Source organism: Neovison vison, chromosome 7, assembly GCF_020171115.1.
Source record: "Neovison vison isolate M4711 chromosome 7, ASM_NN_V1, whole genome shotgun sequence".
NCBI lineage: Eukaryota > Metazoa > Chordata > Mammalia > Carnivora > Mustelidae > Neogale > Neogale vison.
Window position 1 is genome coordinate 151,235,465 of NC_058097.1, and position 21,848 is coordinate 151,257,312.

Below are 21,848 nucleotides of genomic sequence, written 5' to 3' on the forward strand. Positions count from 1 at the left end.
GAAACTTTTTTTTTTTAAGATTTTATTTATTTATTTGACAGAGAGAGATCACAAGTAAGCAGAGAGGCAGGCACAGAGAGAGGAGGAAGCAGGCTCCCCACTGAGCAGAGAGCCCAATGTAGGGCTCGATCCCAGGGCCCTGAGATCATGACCTGAGCGAAAGGCAGAGGCTTTAACCCACGGAGCCACCCAGGCGCCCCGAAACATTTTTGACTGTAGCACACAGTATGAAATACAGAGACCCATAACACACATAACTGAAACAAAAATTAAATGATATTTAACCTTACTTTGTACAGTGATTTTTGTATTCTAGTATTTTTATCCTTAAATGCTATCTGTGTAGCACTGTTTAAATACCACATCCAACTAATGTATCTCAGCCTTTGGTTTAAAAAAACCACTCATGCAGGATATGGTTTCTATTTAAGAATATAATAAAAAGGGGGCCTTGGTGACTCAGTCAGTTAAGCATCTTTCTTCGGATAGGGTCATGGTCCCATGGTCCTGGGATCAGGTCCCACATCAGGCTCCCTACTCAGTGCGGAGCCTGCTTTCCCCCCTGGCTCTGCTCCTTCTCCCCGCTCGTGCCCTCTCTCTCAAATAAATGAAGTCGTAAAATAAAAATAAATTTTTAAAAGGAGAATACAATTTAAAAATACATAAAACACACACCAAGTACAACTGTGTGTGTGCACATTTGAAAAATGTATAAAATGAAAAAACTGTACAAAATGTGCATAAAGGAGTCTGACAAGAACATGCCAAACTTTCAACAGCTGTTACTTCACAACTGAAATATGTTGACTTATCATGATACTTCCATATTGTTGAAATTTTTTTAAAGCATTTATATCTTTTATCTGAAAAAAAAAAATGGGGGGTTGCCTGGGTGGCTCAGCGCATTGAGCCTCTGCCTTCAGCTCGGGTCATGATCTCAGGGTGCTATGATCAAGCCCTGCATTGGGCTCTCTGCTCAGCAGGGAGCCTGCTTCCCTCTCTGTCTTTGCCTGCCTCTCTGCCTAATTGTAATCTCTCTGTCAAATAAATAAATAAAATCTTAAAAATAAAAAAAAGAAAAGAAAATGGAAGGAAATAGTTCATAGTGAGGTTCTATTAGAAAAGAAAGGACAAGGGTGCCTGGCTGGCTGAGCTGGTGAAGCATGCAGACTCTTGATCTTAGGATGGTAGGTTAAAGCCCCACATTGGGTATAGAGACTGCTGAATAACAAAAATCTTAAAAAAAACAAAACAAAACACAAAGAGGGTGTTGGCGCCTGGGTGGCTTGGTTGACTAAGCAACTGACTTCAGGTCTGGTCATGATCCTAGAGTTTCAGGATCGAGTCCAGCATAGGGCTCCCTGTCTGCTTCTTCCTCTGACCACCCCCTTCTCATGCTCTCTCTCCCTCTCTCATTCTCTCTCTCAAATAAATAAATAAAATCTCAAAAAAAAAAAAAAAAAGAGAGATGACAGATAAATGATCAGAGTATATAAGCAAAGACAAGAGATAACTGGACAGTGGAAACAGAAACTATGGAAATAAGTGGTTTGCAACTAAATGACCACAACCCATGGTCAGATGACTTGGGAAACAATATATTACGTGCTTTAAAAACCTCGTTGATGGGGTGCCTGGGTGGCTCAGTGGGTTAAGCCTCTGCTTTCAGCTCAGGTCATGGTCTCAGGGTCCTGGGATTGAGCCCCGCATCGGGCTCTCTATCGGGCTCTCTGCTCGGCAGAGAGCCTGCTTCCCTTCCTCTCAGTCTCTGCCTGCCTCTCTGCCTACTTGTGATCTCTGTCTGTCAAATAAATAAATAAAATTCAAATAAATAAATAAATAAATAAAAACCTCGTTGAAACTGTACATGCTAAAGCACTTATTCATTTTATGACCAATACTACTCTCATTATTGCTTAAAACAGTTTGGCAGGCAGAAGGGTCAATGTCTTCAAAGGCACTAAAAAATAATTAATAGTAGGAAAAGAGACAAAGGTGTCAGAGCCCTACATGAAGGTGGAAAGAACCGACCTTATAAAACCTATTTGCTAATTACTTTAACTAACGCTCTTACTGCCCTCTTTTACTATTACGGTTATCAGCCTTACTTGATTAACAGTTCAAAGTCTCAAATGCGTGCCTGTTACAATGGCAGCAGGAGGAAAATGAAAGTTAATAATGCCATCATACTGCCAAATCTCACATTAAATACTAAAATTCCCAGATAAACTGGGACTATCAGAAGACAAACATCTGAGGCACCTGGGTGGTTCAGTGGCTTAAGCCTCTGACTCCAGCTCAGGTTATGATCTCAGGGTCCTGGGATCGAGCCCCAAATCAGGCTCTTTGGTCAGCAGGGAGCCTGCTTCCCCTTCTCTCTCTCTGCCTGCCTCTCTGCCTACTTGTGATCTCTCTCTGTCAAGTTAAAAAACAAACAAAAAAAACTTACAAAAAAAAAAGATGACAAATATTTTGTAGAAAGGGAAGCATACAACTTAATTTTTAAATATTCATATATTATAGTAATTTTAGTAAAATTAATTGCATAAGTTTAGCAAAATCATACATATATACATATGCATCTATATTTAAATGGATGAATGTGTGTGTGTGTGTGTGTGTATGGTTTTTGTTTTTTTTTTTTTTAATTTTTTTTCAGCTTAACAGTATTCATTGTTTTTGCACCATACCCAGTGCTCCATGCAATCCGTGCCCTCTCTAATACCCACCACCTGGTTCCCCTAACCTTCCATCCCTGGGACAACTTTTAAGATAAAATGTCCAAATGTTTTGAAACCCGGTAAAGCAAAACTGTTGGGAATGTTTTGTTAAGTCCAATTATAAAAATGTGAATCTAGGCCTCTTATTCTCAGGCATATGATCAGAGGTCTAAGGTTCCAGCAATTAGAAAGCCAAGTTCTGTCACTTTCTATATCTCATGGTACAGCCTTACCTGTTCCAAATCCTGCACCAAGCCCAGTTCCCAGAGTCCCAGGTCCTGGTTTACTTCCAAAAATACTACTCCCACTGGTATTTGTGCCAAAACCTAGAAGGACAAAAGAATAAGTGGACTATACTTTTAACATAACTCTCAATTTCCTATTCAAGGGAATTTTTAAAAAGGCAGTCTGACTCTAAGCTTTGCATCCTGTCAATTATTAAGATTTAGAACTCGTAAATGGTAAGCTAACTTAACCTTTTTAAAAGAATTTTAATTTTGATGCCTATGAACATACCCCAGAATCTTCCTACTTATGTTTAAGACATCCATTTAAGCAAAGTGATTGTGCTTGAGCATACACATTCCCTTTGTTCAGGGCTTCAAACCTACTTTTCATGTCTAATTAATGGAAGAAAAATATATCTTCTCAAACTTTCACTAAAAATAAGACAGTCAGGGTGCCTAACTGGTTCAGTCAGTAGAGGATGTAGCTATTGACCTCAGGGTCATGAATTTAAGGCCCACAATGGGTAGAGATTACTTAAATAAATAAACCTTAAAAAATACACATATATACGTGTGTGTGTGTTGTGGGTGTTTGTGTGTGTGTATACATACATATATATATATAGATAGATAGATAGATAGATATAGATATAGATATAGATATAGTAAGACAATTCAAAGACACTTAACTAAAGCAGCTAAGGTTCTTGCTAACAGAAATTCACCTATAGGGGCGCCTGGGTGGCTCAGTGGGTTAAAGCCTCTGCCTTCGGCTTGGGTCATGATCTCAGGGTCCTGGGATAGAGCCCTGCATCGGGCTCTCTGCTCGGCGGGGAGCCTGCTTCCCCCTCTCTCTCTGCCTTCCTCTCTGCCTACTTGTGATCTCTCTCTCTGTCAAATAAATAAATAAAATCTTAAAAAAAAAAAAAAGAAAGAAAGAAAGAAAGAAATTCACCTATAAAAATCTCTACAGTAGTTTTGGTTTTGAACAGATGAACAGGTGAACCTTGTATCAGCAGTAATGTGTGGCTGGCTGATCACACAGGAGGAACTTAAATGATGTCATATTCAATTAGCTCATAGGAGCACTCAAGGACTCAACTAGCTGATATTAAAAGAGAAAATAATCTATTAATAACTTTTCTTGGGTTAAATTGTTTCATTATCAGATGATGGAGAGTTAGACAAATAATCCTCCTTCACTATGACTTCACATCTAAAGAAAATCCTATGATTCCCCCCTTGAAAATCCACAGGTTTCACCACAAGACACCTATACTGATTCTTGCTATTATTTCCCTTGTGTCCAAATATATCCATGAAGTTTCTGCACTCCTTTTGGAGCTAAACAGCACATGAGCATATCATTAAATTTTTCTTAAATAAAGATTTTATCGTTAAGTAACCTCTACACCCAACATGGGGCTCAAAATCAAGACCCTAAGATCAAGAGTTGCATACTCCAGGGGCACCTGGGTGGCTCAGTCAGCTGAGCACCTGACTCTTTGTTTTGGCTCAGGTCATGATCTCATGGGCTGTGGGATCAGGCCTGCACTGGCTCCACACTTGACGGGGATCCTCTTGAGGTTCTCTCCTTCTGCTCCTTCCCCATACTCAAGAGCATGTGTGTGTGCAAACATGTGCTCTCTCTCTCTCTCTCAAATAAATAGATAAATCTCTAAAAAAGAAAAAGAGCTGCATGCTCTACTGAGCCAGACAGGCGTCCATCATTAATCTCTTTGATTAAGGGGGGAAATAAAAATCAATCACTGACCAGCAAACCTTGTTCATGGAACACTTGGAAGCCTTTTTTAAAAGGTACCATGGAGGGGGATTAAATACTAAAGATAGCAGAGTAAAGAGAGTATTCTGATAGGACACTATCACCAACTAAGAATGTTGCACTTAGTCATGCCAATATTTGGATTAATTATCTCAATGAAATCAATTTAAAAAGTTGAAATATTTAAGCAGTTCAAAAATATACTTCTAATGTCACTTAAAAATGCAAGGAATCTGACATAATCTGATACATTTAATAATTCATACATTCACTAAAAATTTTCTTCAATGCACTACTTATTAGCCATGCCACAAAATGGGAATACTGCTACTCAAGCACAGTATTTTTTAAAGAAAAAAAAATGGGAAAAATGTACTTGGAGATATTTTGTTCTTTTTGAGTTAAAATTTAACCAGAAAGGATCTTCCAGCCCCGTAAACAGCAGAAAATACGATATTTGTGAACTACCTCAAACCCACACAAGGGAAATAAGTCCCAACTTACACTGTTTATACCACACATTTCCTCCGATTCTTACTGACAAAAGTTGATCAACTCTGTTATTTCAAAACAATTTTTAAGTGAAAATTAGTGGTCAATTAATTTACAACAAAGGCGTCAAGAATATACAGTAGGGAAGGATGGTCTCTCCAATTAATGGTGCTGGGAAAACCGGACAGCAAAAGAATGAAAGTGGACCACCATCTTACACCATAAACAAAGATTAAAGACTTGAACTGTAAGACCTGAAAGAATAAAGCCACCAAGAAGAAAACATGGGCGGTAAGCTCCTTAACACCTGTCTTGGCAATAATTTTTTGGATTTGACCCCAAAAAGCAAAGGCGACAAAAGCAGAAATAAACAACTGGGAATACATCAAACTAAAAAACTTCTGTACAGCAAAGGAAACCATCAACAAATGAAAAGGTAACCTACTGAATAGGGGGAAATATTTGCAAATCATACATCTCATAAGAGGTTAATATCCAAAATATATAAAGAACTCAATCCAACAGCAAAAACGCAATTAAAATTGGGCAGAGGCTCTGAGTAGACCTCTTTACAAAGACATGCAGATGGGCAAAAGACATATGCAAAGTTGCTCAAGATCATTAATCATCAAGAAAATGCAAATCAAAACCACAATGAGATATCCCCTTGTACCTTTCAGAATGGCCATTATCAAAAAGACAAAAAAATAACAAGTGTTGGTGAAAATGTGGAGAAAAGGGAACTCTTGGAACACTGTTGGTAAGCATGCAAACTGCTGTAGACACTCTGGGAAACAGTACACAGAGTCCTCAAAAATTAAAAAATATAAATGCCATTATGATCTAGCAATCCCACTTCTGGCTATTTATCCAAAGGAAACAAAAAAAAACTAACCCAGGAAGATATATGCACTCCCATATTCACTGCAGCATTATTTACAATAGCCAAAATACAGGAAATAACCTAAGTAGCCACTGATGGATAAACAGATAAAGATGTGCCAAATACATACAATGGAATATTATTCAGCTATAAAGGACAATGAAATCTTGCCATCTGTGACAACATGGATGGAATTTGAAAGCATTATCTAAGTGAAATAAGCCATACAGAGAAAGACAAATATATTCTACATGATCTCACTTACATGTGTTAACATCATAAAACACACAAAAAACCAGCTTATAGATAAAGACAATAGATTGGTGGTTGCCAGAAGAAGGAGATGGGGATGGGTGAAATGGGTGAAAGGGGATCTAAAGGTACAAACTTCCAGGTATAAAATAAGTAAGTCATGAAGGAGTGCCAGGGGTGGCTCAGGTGGCTCAGAGGCCAAAGCCTCAGTTTGGCTCAGATCATGATCTCAGGGTCCTGGGATCTAGCCCCAAATCCGGCACTCTGCTAGGTGCGGAGCCTGCTTCCCCCCCTCCCGCCCCCCTCTCTGCCTACTTGTGATCTCTGTCTGTCAAATAAATAAATAACATCTTAAAAAAAAATAAGTAAGTCATGGAGATGTAATATATATGGCATGGTGACCATATTAAATACTGTCTTGCATATCTGAAAGTTGCTAAAATAGTAAATACTAAAAGTTCTTATCACACACACAAAAAAAGTATAACTATGTATGCTAACAGATGTTAACTAGTCCTATTATGGTGATCACAATACACAGAAAATCACGATTTACTGCCCAGCACCATCTTATCAATACCCAAAGAATCAACCTTATTAAACTGTTGCTCACAAGTGTTGACATAATTCCTCTCCTGAAACAATTCTACTCCTCCATTCATTCAGAAATTCAGACACTATCTCATATTCACTTTATCTTAAACTCATCCTTCCCAGGAATAATTATTTACTAAGAAAATGAGTTGATGACTCTAAAGAATGCCTTAAGGATCTCTCGACACCTGCTGAAGCAGCAGGTAACCCAACCTTTAACTCTGTGAATTAATCACCAGCCAAATGAAACAGAATCCCATAATGGAAGTGTGACTAACACTAACAATGATGGTCTAAATTTTTGTATAATCTTACCCCATTTCCAGATTTGTTATGTGGCTTATTTTATGAGCTTGTCCACAAGCTCAAAATTGATAGCTTCCCAAGAAAACAAGAGTATCAAAGAAAGCCTTACTTAGATAGGATCCCTCACGGATATTAATGGGATGTTTAATTCACCCAGAGTAGAACACAACTTGCTACCATGGAACCCCCATATGACTCAGAGGGAATCCTTATTCTTAGGGACCCATTTATCCACTCATTAATTCATTTTATCAAATTTTAATGAGCACCTATTATTCTATGCCAGGCACTAGGTCAACACTGGAGATTACAAAAGAAAAAAACTAGGACAATTAAGATTCATTACATAAGCTAGTAAGGCATATTAGATAAAAATGAAATCTTTCGGGGCGCCTGGATGGCTCAGTGGGTTGAAGCCTCTGCCTTCGGCTCAGGCCATGATCCCGGAGTCCTGGGATCGAGTCCCACGTCAAGCTCTCTGCTCAGCGGGGAGCCTGCTTCTCCCCCCTCTCTCTCTCTGCCTGCCTCTCTGCCTACTTGTGATCTCTGTCTGTCAAATAAATAAATAAAAATATTAAAAAAAAGAGAAATCTTTCACTTTTAAATCATTGAACATGAGTATAAACAGATTTATGAAACAAACAAAAAAAATCTCCTAACAAATCAGAAATCTGCAATGATGGAAGAACATCAAGTATATTTCAGAAACCAAGCCCATTTTATCATTTTAGCCTATATAAGCACCCAGATTTTAAAAATGTTGTGGCTTTTTTTCCTTAACATGAACCATGCTACAAAAAGCATGCATTTTCAAAGGAAGAGCAAATTGGTTCTTGAGGGACTAAATGAATCATAGTTATACAACGGCTTATGGCCCTTCAAAGGGCCACAGTACATAAAGAGAAACAGAACACATGTGGTATTAAAAATCTCACAGGAGGGGCGCCTGGGTGGCTCAGTGGGTTAAAGCCTCTGCCTTCAGCTTAGGTCATGATCCCAAGGTCCTGGGATCGAGCCCCACATAGGGCTCTCTGCTCAGCAGGGATCCTGCTTCCCTTCCCCTCTCTCTGCCTGCTCACAGCCTACCTGTGATCACTGTCTGTCAAATAAATAAAAATCTTGGGGCGCCTGGGTGGCTCAGTGGGTTAAAGCCTCTGCCGTCGGCTCAGGTCATGATCCCAGGGTCCTGGGATCGAGCCCCACATCGGGCTGTCTGCTCCGCGGAAAGCCTGCTTCCTCCTTTCTCTCTCTCTGCCTGCCTCTCTGCCTACTTGTGATCTCTGTCTAGCAAATAAAATCTTAAAAAATAAATAAATAAATAAAAATCTAAAAAAAAAAAAAAACACAGGATGTGAAGATGATTAAGAAAAAATGGTCTACAAAGCTTTTCAGAGAAGGAGTGACAGTGATGAAAAAAGACTGAAAAACACTATTTTCACCCTTAAGTATCTTTCCCATTTTAATTTTATAAAATAAGAAACAAGTACTCAAAATAGATACCCATGCTAACCAAGCCCACTACCTCAAAACCACTCTTTCACAATCAAAAAGCATTATAATTAAAATGATAATCACTACTAAGAGTGAGTGAGCAACATAACAAAAAGGGTTAAAGAAATCAAATTAAACGGGCACCTGGGTGTGCAGTCAGTTAAGCATCAACTCCTGCTTTCAGTTTAGGTCATGATCTCTGGGTTGCTCAGCAGAGTTTGCTTGGGACTCTCCCTCTCCTTCAACAGACTCCTCCCCACACTTGTGCTCTCTAAAATAAACCCATAAGGGTGCCTGGGTGGCTCAGAGAGTTGAGCCCCTGCCTCTGGTTCAGGTCATAATCTCAGGGGTCCTAGGATCGAGTCCCGCATCAGGCTCTCTGCTCTGCAGGGAGCCTGCTTTCCTCTCTCTCTCTGCCTACTTGTGATCTCTCTCTCTCTCTCTGTCAAATAAATAAATAAATAAATAAAATCTTTAAAAATAAATAAATAAATAAGCACATAAATCTTTTTAAAAAATCAAATTGGGGGCGCCCAGTGGCTTGATCAGTTAAGCATTTGCCTCCTGTGCAGGTCATGATCCTAGGGTGCTGGGATAGAGCCCTACCTCAGGCTCTATGCTCAGTGGGGAGCCTCCTTCTCTCTCTGCTGCTACTGTTCTCGCTCAAACAAATAAAATCTTTATTTAAAAAATTAAATTAAATACAAAAATGTAGGAACTGTTACCTATTTCCTTCACATATATATTTCTGTAAAAAAATACCACCTCCTAACAGATGCTTAATATAGTCTCTTTCTCTAGTACACTCTAAGACCATTCAAAAACACTGAAGAACTGTGTAAAACTGTTTAACTGAGGCCAGCCAGGCACTCCAATAACCATGTGTTTACATTCACCTCACACTAAATACTCTCAGGACCTAATATATACCTGGTACACAAAATCCTTAACAGGTACCAGTCATGAAATGAAGTTTCCTTATCTGATTTAACACAAATTATGTTAATAATTTGTTAAAAATTTGATTAAGAACTTAATTAAGCAGTTATAGAAGACATTTAAAATATAATGTTTCTATTAAACAAGTTTAATTCTTCTAGCATATCTCTGAATAGTAGTTTCCAGTTATTTTTTAATTATTACTCAATGTTATCTGTATTTTCCAAATTTTAAAAAATGAACATGTAAGCAAAGATATACTTTGGCAAAAAAAAAAAAAAAATATATATATATATATATATATATATATATACACACACATATATATATACTTTTGCAGCTTGAGGGAAAGATTCAAATTTCAGTAAGAATTATGCAATATCGGGGTGCCTGGGTGGTCAGTGGGTTAAAGCCTCTGCCTTCGGCTCAGGTCATGATCCCAGAGTACTGGGATCAAGCCCCACATCGGGCTCTCTGCTCCGCGGAGAGCCTGCTTTCTCCTCTCTCTCTCTGCCTGCCTCTCTGCCTACTTATGATCTCTGTTAAATAAATAAATTTTTTTAAAAAATCTTAAAATCAAAAAAATTACAAAATCTCAAAAAAACAACAAAAAATCAAAACAAAAATAACAACAAAAAACATTTTTAAAAATCATCAAATCTCATTTGTACACTACTTCCCTGTCTGAAATCTGGCCTAAAACAATGTGTTACTTCAACCGTATGTGTTTTATTTCGGTTTCTCAACTACTGGTGAGGTAATTCAAAGAAAATGTATTTCCTTATTTTGGGAAAAAATCCATCTCCATTAGAGAAGCAACTTTCTACAAGGTACCACTGAATGTGCTGAATGGCCCATTTTATCCAAAGCAGCAAGTTAAGAGACTAATAATGAGGTAAGGCAATTTATATCTCTTCTAACTCTGTCAACCCAAGTCCATGATTTTAAACCTTTCCCTCTGGTACTTCACATCAAGCCACAGCTTACCTGAGAATTTTTAAATATTCCCAATCATACGAATCAGGAGAATGATGTGTGGTATAGTCAGTGTAACTTTAAGAGAGCCAAACCTGCTTTTTATATGTACCAAAATTGGAAGTGTTTGTATTGGTTCCTAAAGTCAGGGTTGGTTTGTTACCAAAGAGCCCGCCACTGGTTGTACCAAATGAAGGAGCACTGGTTGTGCTGGTTCCAAATGTAGTAAGCTTGTTATTCCCAAACAGGGTCTAAAAAGAACAAAATACAGGAAAATTTTAAGTAATATAAAGATACACTCCAAATAGCAAATAAAGGCTACCTCAGATAAACCGGACTGTGAGGTAAACAAGAGAAGATGTCTTAACTTTAATGAGAAAATAGGCATAATGTGAATAAAGACTATCAGAGAAGTATACTAATCTGAGCAAGATTAACTTTATAGAACATGCTCCTAGCCTGAGAAGTTAATGGCAACAATTTAGCACAATCTTACAGTGAGGCAAAGAAAACAACAAAGTAATCAAATATTTCTTTATCTGGTAACAGAAAAGTATTATGTATATAATTTGCCAGCAGGAACAGTGATGATAAAAAATTTAAACAAGTTAGAATATGGATGAACCTTCAAAACATGCTAATATGCTAAGCAACAGGAGTCAGTCACAAAAGATTATATATTATATGATTCCATTTACATAAAATGTCCAGAATAGATAAAAGGCCCGAGGTAATTGGGGGGGGGGATGAAAAGTGACTATTCATGAGTATGAGGTTTCCTTTTATTAAGGTAATACTGACTATGGTGACAATTCCATAATCTGTTGGTATGCTAAAAACCACTGAATTATGAGTCCTGGAAGGGTGAATTGTATGGCATATAGATTATATCTCAATAACGTGGTTATTAAAAAGAACATTTTGGGGGCGCCTGGGTGGCTCAGTGGGTTGAGCCTCTGCCTTCAGCTCGGGTCATGGTCTCAGGGATTGGGCCCCACGTAGGGCTCTCTGCTCAGAAAGGAGCCTGCTTCCGCCTCTCTCTCTCTGACTGCCTCTGCCTAATTATGATCTCTCTATGTCAAATAAATAAATAAAATCATTGGGGAAAAAAATACTTTTTGAAGCATTATATAATTTTCTCAATTTCTCATCTCAATTAGCTGCCCCCCAAAAAATTAGGAAATGACAGATTTCAATTTTCATGAAAATCACGTTTTGGAATTTTTTTTTTTTTTAATTAGTCACAACGGCATGTTCAAAGCTTTTTTAATTGGTACATAATACAGATTGGCTGTTTCATACTGATTCTCATATAATTAAGTGGCCATACAGATTTTACTATTATTTTTAGGTAAAGCACACTCCTAAATAGTTTTTTACTTAAATGACTTAACAAGGAACACAATTCAGTTAAGTCTCCAACTTCATGAAAACCATGAGACCATTAACAATTTTAGCACTTGGAAAATTGCATACTTAAATTATCATACCGACTTACCACCCCAAAAAGATTTAGATATAGGAATTAAAAATTACCCAATTTCATTCATAAGAATGAAAGCATGTCACCTTAGACTCAATTTAAACAACCAGAGTGATATTTTGTTATCAGAAGTAAACTGTACATAAGCATTGAACCAAAGAAATTTAAAAAAAGAACTTACTACTTAAAATTAACATACTGAAGTTACCTGGTTACTCTTTTTTGCACCAAATAGCTTTCAATTATATCAGTATCAAGTCATATAAGGTATCCAGTAAAAATACTTGAAAAAGAGTTAAATCATACTTAGAAATTCCTTTAACAAATGTATACGTATCTTCAAATTACAGTAAACTGTAAAAACCTACCGAACCAACAGCACCAAATCCAGTGTTGGGCTGCCCAAAGAGACCTGTTCCTGTTCCAAATGCTGTTCCAGTGCTGGTGTTTGTAGCTGTCCCAAAAAGACCTCCAGGCTGTGAAGCTTGAGTTACTCCAAATAAACCCTGCAAAAAGTAATCTACATTAGATGATATCCCACAACAGTCTGTTTTAAGAGTCTTAGATTACTAACAGTTGCCATTTTTTAAAAGTTTATTTGATATACATATTATGCTAAATGCACAGAGCATTTCTTTTCTTCCCAACAACTCTTATGAGGAGGGCCATTTAAAAGAATGAAACAAAAATCCCACCTTGGGGCAGTTAAAAACTTGCCCAAGATGTCATACCTCCTAAGTGACAGGACCAGAAATCCATATCTACATCTAAGCCTGATGAGCTCCAAGGTCCTGGGGGGCTAATAAGACTTTATACTAACTCTTGTGCTCTATGAAACAGCAGGGTTGCAACACTGAAAACAAAACATTATGACAGAATGCTTCATTTTCAGAGAGTTATGCTGAAAGAACTAATCAATTTGAGCTGGGGAATGGATTTTGAATCAAGTAAATGAAAACAAGCAGCAGAAATAATCAATTTGGACAGAGGCAGGAGAGTAATGTTAAAGTCTTTTTTTTTTTTTTTAAGATTTTATTTATTTATTTTTCAGAGAGAGAAAGAGTGAGCGCACAAGCAGGGGGAGCAGCAGGCAAAGGGAGAAGCAGGTTCCCCAATGAGCAAGGAGCCTGATGTGCGACTTGATCCCAGGGTCCTGGGATCATGACCTGAGCTGAAGGTAGATATTTAACCAACTAAGCCATCCACGCATCCTAAGTCTTCTTAATTTGAGATGAGAAACTACACTTGTTTCAGATAAGCAAAGTTCACAATCACCCAATGTTTAAGAAGGTATTTTATTCATGCATTAGTTAACAACAAAAACAAAAAAATACTGCACTAATGGACTATTATTGCTGAACTGAGAATTCAAGTGTTGGTTTTTTGGTTTGTTTTTAAAGATTTATTTATTTGAGAGAGAGAGAGACAGACAGACAGAGCACAGCCCACACGGCAGGTAGGAAGGTGGTAATAAGAGGGAGAGGGAGAGACAATCTCAAGCAGACTCCCCACTAAGCATAAAATCTGATGTGGGGCTCAATCTGACGTACCTGAGATCATGACCTGAGCCCAAACCAAGAGTCAGATGCTTAACCAGGTCCCGAACACAGTGTTTTTTAAAACAGCTTTACTGAGACATAATTCATATACCATTAAATTTACCCACTTAAAGTTCATTATTCAGGTTTTTTTTCCCTTCAGACTTAAGCAATTATCCCTACTCTCTAAATTTAGAACATTTTTCTCACTCCAAAAAAAAACCCCAGGCAGTTAAGAATCACTCCCTATTCCTAGGCAATCAATCACTCATCTACTTTTTGTTTCCATGGATTTGTCCATTCTGAGTATATTGTTATGAACGGAATCCTATAAAACGTGGTCCTTTGTGAAAGGCTTAACTTGTTTAAATTTGCCATGTTTAAAAGGTCCAACCACACTGTAGCATTTATCATTCCATTTATGGCTGAACAATATTCCACTGTATGAATACACATTTTTTAAATTCATTCATCACTAATGGACAATTGAGATGTTTCTACATTCTGGCTATGTTATAATCATTTGTGTACAAAGTTTTGTGTTTTCATTTCTGCTGGTGAAATACCAAGGTATACAATTACTCAGTCAAATGGTAACTCTATGTAACATTTTGAGGAAACACCAAACCGTTTTCCAAAGTGGTTGCATTATTTCACATTCCTACCAGCAATGTATAAGGTTTCCAATTTCTCCAATTTTTGAAAATACTATGGTCTAGCTTTTTTATGCCTTCTTTCTGGATAGGAAGTAGTGTCTCACTGTGGTTTTGACTTGCACATTCCTGGTAACTACCAGAGTTGAGTATTTCTTCATGTGTTCATTAGCCATTTGTTTTATCTTCTTTGAAGAAATACCTATTCAAGTCTTCCGCCCATTTTTAATTGGTTATTGTCTTACTGAATCATTAAAGTTATTTACATATTCTAAATCCAAATCCTTCATAAAATATATAACTTACAAGTATTTTCTATCATCTGCGGGTGTTCTTTTCTCTTTCTTGATGGTATTCCTTTGACCCACAAGTTTTAATTTTGATAAAAGTCCAGTCAATTTTTTTCTTTTGCTTTTGGTGTCACTTTTAAGAAACCATTATCTAACTCCTTTTCTTGTTAGAATTTTATAGTTTCAGGGGTGCCTGGGTGGCTCGGTCATTAAGTGTCTGCCTTTGGCTCAGGTCATTATCCCAGGGTTCTGGGATCAAGCCCCAAGTTGGCCTCCCTGCTCTTCCGGAAGCCTATTTCTCCCTCTTCTACTCCCCCTGCTTGGGTTTCCTCTTTTGCTGTCAAATAAGTAAATAGAATCTTAAAAAAAAAAATTTATAGCTTCAGCTATTTAAGTATTTGATCCATTTTGAGTTAATGTGTATAGCTGCTACAATGGTGGTAAGAACGGGTTCAGCTGCTTTTTTTTTTCCAACTGCATTTTTGTGCATTGAAAAATCAATTGTCCTAGGGGCACTTGTGTGGCTCAGTCAGCTGAGTGTACAAATGTTGATTTCAGCTCAGGATCAAGCCCCATGTTGGGCTCTGTGCTAAGCATGGAGTCTGCTTCTCCCCTTCCCTTTCCTCACCTCCCTCCCACTCATACATTTTCTTAAACAAATAAATAGTCCTAGCACCATCTGTTGAAAAGATTATTCTTTCCCCATCGAGAACTGTTTTGGTATTATTGTTGCAAATCAATTATCTATAAATTTGAGGGTTTATTTCTGGACTCTTAACTCTGTTCCATTGATCTGTATGTCTAGCCTTCTGTTAGCACCACAATCTTGATTACTATTGCTTTATAGTAAACATTAAAATTGAGACATGAGTCTTCCAGCTTTCTTCTTTCTCAAGATTATTTTGGCTATTCTGGGTTCCTTTCTATTCTCTGTAGAATGTTTTTATCATGAAAGGGTGTCAAAACACTTTTTCTGTACCTACTGAGGCCATCATGTGGTTTTTGTTTTTTTCTGTTTCTTTTCTTTTACCCTTTTTTTTTTTAAGTGGGCTCCACATCCAGCCTTCCTTCCCCAGTGTGGGCTTGAACTCATTACCCTGAGATCAAGAACTAAGCTCAGATCAAGAGTCAGAACCTTAACCACCTGAGCCACCCAGGCATCCCTTTTTTTTTTTCTGGTTTATTAATTTTTCTATGCCAAACATTCTGGGATGAATCCCTCATGGTCACGGTTATAATCCTCTTAATATGTTACTGAATTTTGTCTACCAGTATTTTTAAGATTTTGGGGTCTGGCTGTAATTATTTTTTAATCAGGTAAAGTATCTTCAACTTAAAGTCCAGTTAAATTCCAAGAATTCAAATCAATAAATCATACCTCTAATTAATCTTAATTTTACTCTTCCCTAAAAGAGTCCTCAGAAATAAACTGGCAATGATTCTAAGTACTTCCTTCCTCTTGCTTTTTTGCACAGAAGTACCAATTATCCAATAATGGCTCTGAGTTTTAATGCTCTCTTATTTCACGAATTACACATCTTTGCCTGACCCCACACTTAACAAGGTGAAAGAATACGCTCAAATATAGCCAGTGATTTATAAGTATTTTCTCCTCTTACTCTATCGAATGCGAACAGAACCAATGTCCTAAGGTGTAGCCTTCAGGATGGCCAATTCTAGCACATTAAGCAGCTCCTACTTAAATATCCTCAGAAAGAATAAGCAACTTGCTCAGAGTAGAGCTTGTACTAGAGTACAGGTTTTAATTATTTACATTTTGCCCTTTTCTTTACCATCAACCCTTAAGAACTAAGGTAGTCTGACATGATTAGAAGTCTCATTACTTAACTATGTAAATGTAAGATATGGAGGTAACAAGGGCCTGGTTCCTTACCATGGTGTTGGTGCTTGGCTGTCCTAGTGTGCTGGTATTACCAAAGGAAAAGCCAGTGGTCTGAGTGGTTGTGGCCTGGCCAAAAGGTTTGCTGAAGAGGCTGGTGGTCTGCTGATTCTGTTGTCCAAAGAGACCACCGGGATTTGTTCCAAATCCAGTGGTACCTTTCGGAAAAAAAGAAAAAAAGGAAAGTAAAAATAAATGGAGGGAAAAAAACACCCCAAACCCTCAAACCTTACATTACTCAGTTACTGCACAGCCTTATTACTCTTAAATACCTAAGTTACCCTACATTCATTCACGACCCGTTTCACTTCCCATCCTTTTTCACCTAACCTGGATTTGGTTCAGACTTTAATTCCTACAATAATATTCTGACCCTAACCTGGATTTGGTTCCGACTTTAATTCCTACAATAATATTCTGACCCCAACAACTCTTCTCCTCTTGTGAGTCCAAAACTTTCTATTCTACAAGACACCACACTACACTCAAAATCTGCATGTGTATTTCAACCCTGCCAGACTAAGTTTTTCTTGAGAACAGAGGCTTTCTCTTTATAATTCCCGCATAGGATACACTGTACTCAATCATGAATACATGGTTAAACTATATCACAAAACACAAGTACTGAAATGAATGTTAAATGCCATTTAAACGTGTATTTATCTGTGTATTTGTGGGTGTATAAATCTCTCTAAAAGGTCATGAAAAAGTCTAACTTTAGCTTGTTTCTATGGAGGAAAAATGGTAGCTAGGGGAGGGAAAGAAGATTAACTTTGGTCACAGACTTTTTCGTGTCTCATGAACTTTTTATCATATATACGTATTACCTGTACAAGAGTAGTATTTGTATTAAAGTAATTTAATCATCCTAGACGTCCCTCTTTCACATTTCACATCAAAGCAATCTATAGCAAACTCCATCAGTTCTACATACAAACTGGGCCCCAAATCTGACATTATTACCACCTCTATCTCCTTAACCAACCCATCATCATCTCCCATGTGAACAAAGCAACAGCTTTCCTAAAGGATTTGTTTTCACCCTTGCCCCCTTACAATCTTTTTCTTTTTCTTGAGTTTTTGTAGTTTGATACACTATGTTACATGAGTTTCAAGGGTACAATGTAGTGATTCCACAAGTTCTAGGTTATACTATGTTCATAAATGCAGCTACCACAATCTACTCTTAACAGAGCAGTCTTCAGATGATCCTTCACTAATAATCACATGACTTCTTTTTCTACAGCCTCTAATGGCTTCCCAACTCAAATAAAAATTCAGATCTTGACACTGGCCCACAAAGTTCTATAAAATATAGTCCTTATATCCCTCAATACTTCCCCTTAGTCCTTATCTCTTTGGAAAAAAACTCAAGGTTTTCAGATTTATAGCTTCTCTGGCTGTAATATTCTTCCCCCAAAATTTATACAGCTTTATTCTTTGCCTTCTTCAGAGAAGTCACTATTCAAATGCTACCTTATCAAAGTGAGGCCCTTTTTAACTATCTTCATTTAAAACTCTATTTATCTCCATCCCCACATACATATCAGATACTCTATTCCTCCAACATCCCTGAATTCTTTTTCTCCACAGCATTTACCACAAAATGACAATTATGTTTTAGTTATCTGTCCCTCCTCAATATGGCTCAATATGGTGCCAAGTGCTTACTAGTTCCAAAGGCTGTTTTGTTCTGACCATATGCAAAGCCTGAATTAGTGGTAGAGGAGCTGAAGAGTCCTGTCGCACTGGAGGTGGCTGGAGAAGACCCAAACAAGCCAGCTGTGGTACCTGCTCCCACTTGGTTCTGCGGGCCTTTCCGGTTAGCCTGATAATCCTCTAAACGAAGTTCCTAGAGGAAGCAAAAGCGTATTTCCTTTCTTAACATGCAGCCAAAAAAATTATTTAGGAAACTAAATACTTAAATTTAGAATTCAATTTCCATGTTCACATAGGAACCATGACTAAAAAACAGAAAATTATAGAACATTAACTTAATACCATTACAGAAAAACACTTTCAACAGTGTAGAGTGGACATTAAGATCCATACCATAATTACTAACACCACAGGCCAAAGGACCAACCATACCTTAATTTTAATTTTCTTTTCTAAATAACAGTACTTCCTTTTAGTAAAATGCTACGTAATAATTTTATCTACTCCCACCCCAAACGTAAAAATTAGCTGAAAAGATGAAGGATGCTGGGATAGGGTGAGGGGCCTCAGAAAATTAGGGGAAGAAGGGATGAAGTTGAACATTAACAGTTTTGCCTCACAAGTCAGGGTGTTTCTGTACACTCCAATAAAGCAAGTATAATTTGGGATACAGAGGAAGCAACAGCTACAATCAGAGTCAATACTCAAAATATCTAACACACAATCACACAGCAGTTAAGAATGAACAAACTGTAACTTCATGCAATACCATGGATAATCCCACAAAGTGGAAAAACAGACTTAAAAGTATGTAATGTAAGATTTCATCTATATAAAGTTTGAAATGAGAAAAACATGGGCAGTCATGATAGTAGTTACCTTTGGAAGGGGGGGAAAATCATTACTAGGGAGTCACAGCATAGGGGGACATCAGGAATACTGGTAAAGCACTGTGACTTGATGTGGATCCTGGTTACATGGGTATATTCACTTGGTGAAAACTTACTGTATGGTACACTTAAGACTTTCCATGAGTTTATTAAAAACATGCGTATCCATGTATACGCACACTGCCCAAGTAATGTGAGCAACATAAAATCACAATAGACTATTTAGTAGAACTACACCAGTATATTCAAGCTGCATATTGCCCTGCCTAAAACAAGATGTGTATAATTACTACATTAATTTAAAAAAATAATTGGAGGGGCACCTTGGTGGCTCAGTCGGTTAGGCGTCTGCCTTTGGCTCGAGTCATGACCTCAGTGTCCTGGAACTGAGTCCTACGTGTTTCTTGTTCATCCAGGAGTCTGCTTCTCCCTCTTCCCCTGTCCCTCCCCTTTCCCTGCCCACTTGTGTTTGCATGCTTGCTCTCTCAAATACATAAATAAAATTTTTAAAAACATGTGACTTATTCACTGTCAGGGTTATGAGTTAAAGCCCCACACTGGGCACAGAGCCGACTTAAAAAACATATGTGTGGGGTGCCTGGGTGGCTCAGTGGGTTAAGCCTCTGCCTTTGGCTCAGGTCCCAGGGTCCTGGGATCGAGCCCCGCATCCGGCTTTCTGCTCAGTGGGGAGCCTGCTTCCCCCTCTCATTCTGCCTGCCTCTCTGCCTACTTGTGATCGCTCCCCATTAAATAAATAAATAAAATCTTTTAAAAAAACATATGTGTGTTAAGTTTTTTACAGAAACCCAGTGTGAGGTACTTGATCCTAAAAAAAAAAAAGAATCAAAACATTTTTAAAACCTACTTTCCAATAGAATCAAAAGGTTAGGCTGATATTCTGTATTGCATTTTACTGACCTCTAGTGACTTGCTTTCGTATTCTTTCATAGCAGTAATACACTGGTGCTTGGTACTGATGTTAGTGCTAACTCCAGCTTTAACCATAGTATCTGTACCAGTTGGAGGCTGCAAAGGAAGATAAAGGCAAATTTGAAAGTCTGAAGCAAATATTTAAGTCCAAACTCTAAATCCCTACTCTCACAGACATAATTCTTCAACCACTAAACTCTATAGTAACTAGTCCTCTAGGTCTTCTGCTAAACGAGATAGTTTCAAGGGTGCTTACTATACTGCATTTCTGATCTCCCCCCGCTTACATCAAAGTTATCTAAATAAATCAATGTCAGTAATAGTTATAACAGTTATTAAGCCACTAACCAAGCCATCTAATTATCTACTAAAATACACTTAAGGAGAAGCTGGGTGGCTCAGTCAGTTAAGTGTCTGCCTTTGGCTCAGGTCATGATCTCAGGGTTCTGGGGCTGAGCCCCATACTGGGTTGCCTACTCAGCGGGGTCTGCTTCTCCCTCTCCCTCTGCCTCCCCCAATTTGTGCACAAATGCTCGCTCTCAAATAAAATTGTTAAAATAAATAACGGGCACCTGGGTGGCTCAGTCAGTTGGGCATCTACCTTTGGCTCAGGTCATGATCCCAAGGTCCTAGGACAGAGCCCTGCATTGGCTCCCTGCTCAGCAGGGAGTCTGCTTCTCCCTCTCCCTCTGCCCCTCCCCCCTACTCATGCTTTCTCTAATAAATAAAATCTTAAAAAATATATATACACTTAAGATTACATGCATAAGAAAAACTATCCAATTTACCCAACATGTACATTTAAACTTGTATTTCTCAGTCCTATCTCCTACTTTGCTCTGAAATGTTTACTTTATTTATTTTTTTGAAGTGTCTTTTTTTTTTTTTTTTTTTAAGATTTTTGAAGTGTCTTCTTTGTAACTTGTTGCAATTAAATATAGAAGAGGGATGCCTGGGTGGCTCAGTTGGTTAAGAAGCTGCCGTCAGCTCAGGTCATGATCCCAGCGTCCTGGGATCAAGTCCCACATCAGGCTCCTTGCTTGGCAGGGAGCCTGCTTCTCCCTTTCCCTCTGCCTCTGCCTGCCACTCTGTCTGCCTGTGCTAATTCTCGCTCCTCGCTCTCTGACAAATAAATAAATAAAATCTTAAAAAAAAAGGAAAGAAATACAGAAGACTGGCTTTTCCCCTACACCTAACTAAAGATTTGTACACGTATTTGTAGATGTATGTAACCAAAGATTTCCACACGTATTGTCAGTTTTCTCAATTACTATACTTTTTAATAGAAAACACACAGTATTTTCACTATCATTTATATTTAATTTTATATTAAATTTAGGGTTCTAAATTCAGTATGTTTCTAAATTCTAAAGTTCAGTTTTGAGGCAGCTGGGTGGCTCAACTGGTTAAGCATCTGCCTTTGGCTCAAGTCATGATCTGTGAGCCCTGGGATCGAGACCCACTTCGGGCTCCTGGCTCAGTGGGGAGTCTGCTTCTCGCTCGCTCTCTGCTCCTCCACCCTGCTCTGTTCCTGTATCTCAAATAAATAAAATCTTAAAAATAAAGTTCAGTTTCTAAATTATGAATTCGCCACCTTGCCTAAGAAATTCTTCATTTCCTAGAGTAAATTTTAACAAGAGGTTAAGCCAAGACCTATTTGTGCCAGATTTTATTTGGGCTAATTGTCCTCTGGCCTATCCTAAGTATCTCCCAACCAATCACATCAAGTAGTACCTTCTATCAAGTAGTATTCCATACGTTTTCATTAACAAATCTTCCATTCTAACCCTCTACCACATTCTTTCATAATAGTCCAAAAAAACATCAAACTCTACTGCCCCAT

General features: G+C 37.9%; 1 protein-coding gene across 6 annotated transcripts in view; it reads right to left on the reverse strand.

Moving 5' to 3' along the window:
- The window catches only part of NUP98 (nucleoporin 98 and 96 precursor), a 120,061-nt gene that overhangs the window by 74,893 nt on the left and 23,320 nt on the right, over positions 1-21,848 (reverse strand). For 3 of the 6 annotated variants that reach the window (XM_044258648.1, XM_044258644.1, XM_044258643.1), the window contains 6 exons: positions 19,994-20,101; positions 18,198-18,378; positions 16,521-16,684; positions 12,514-12,651; positions 10,775-10,913; positions 2,954-3,046 (listed from right to left, as the gene is read on the reverse strand). In XM_044258648.1, coding sequence (XP_044114583.1) covers positions 2,954-3,046; positions 10,775-10,913; positions 12,514-12,651; positions 16,521-16,684; positions 18,198-18,378; positions 19,994-20,101 — 823 coding nt within the window. The remainder of the gene's footprint in view (positions 1-2,953; positions 3,047-10,774; positions 10,914-12,513; positions 12,652-16,520; positions 16,685-18,197; positions 18,379-19,993; positions 20,102-21,848) is intronic. The other 3 variants (XM_044258649.1, XM_044258645.1, XM_044258647.1) reach the window with 2 other exon arrangements.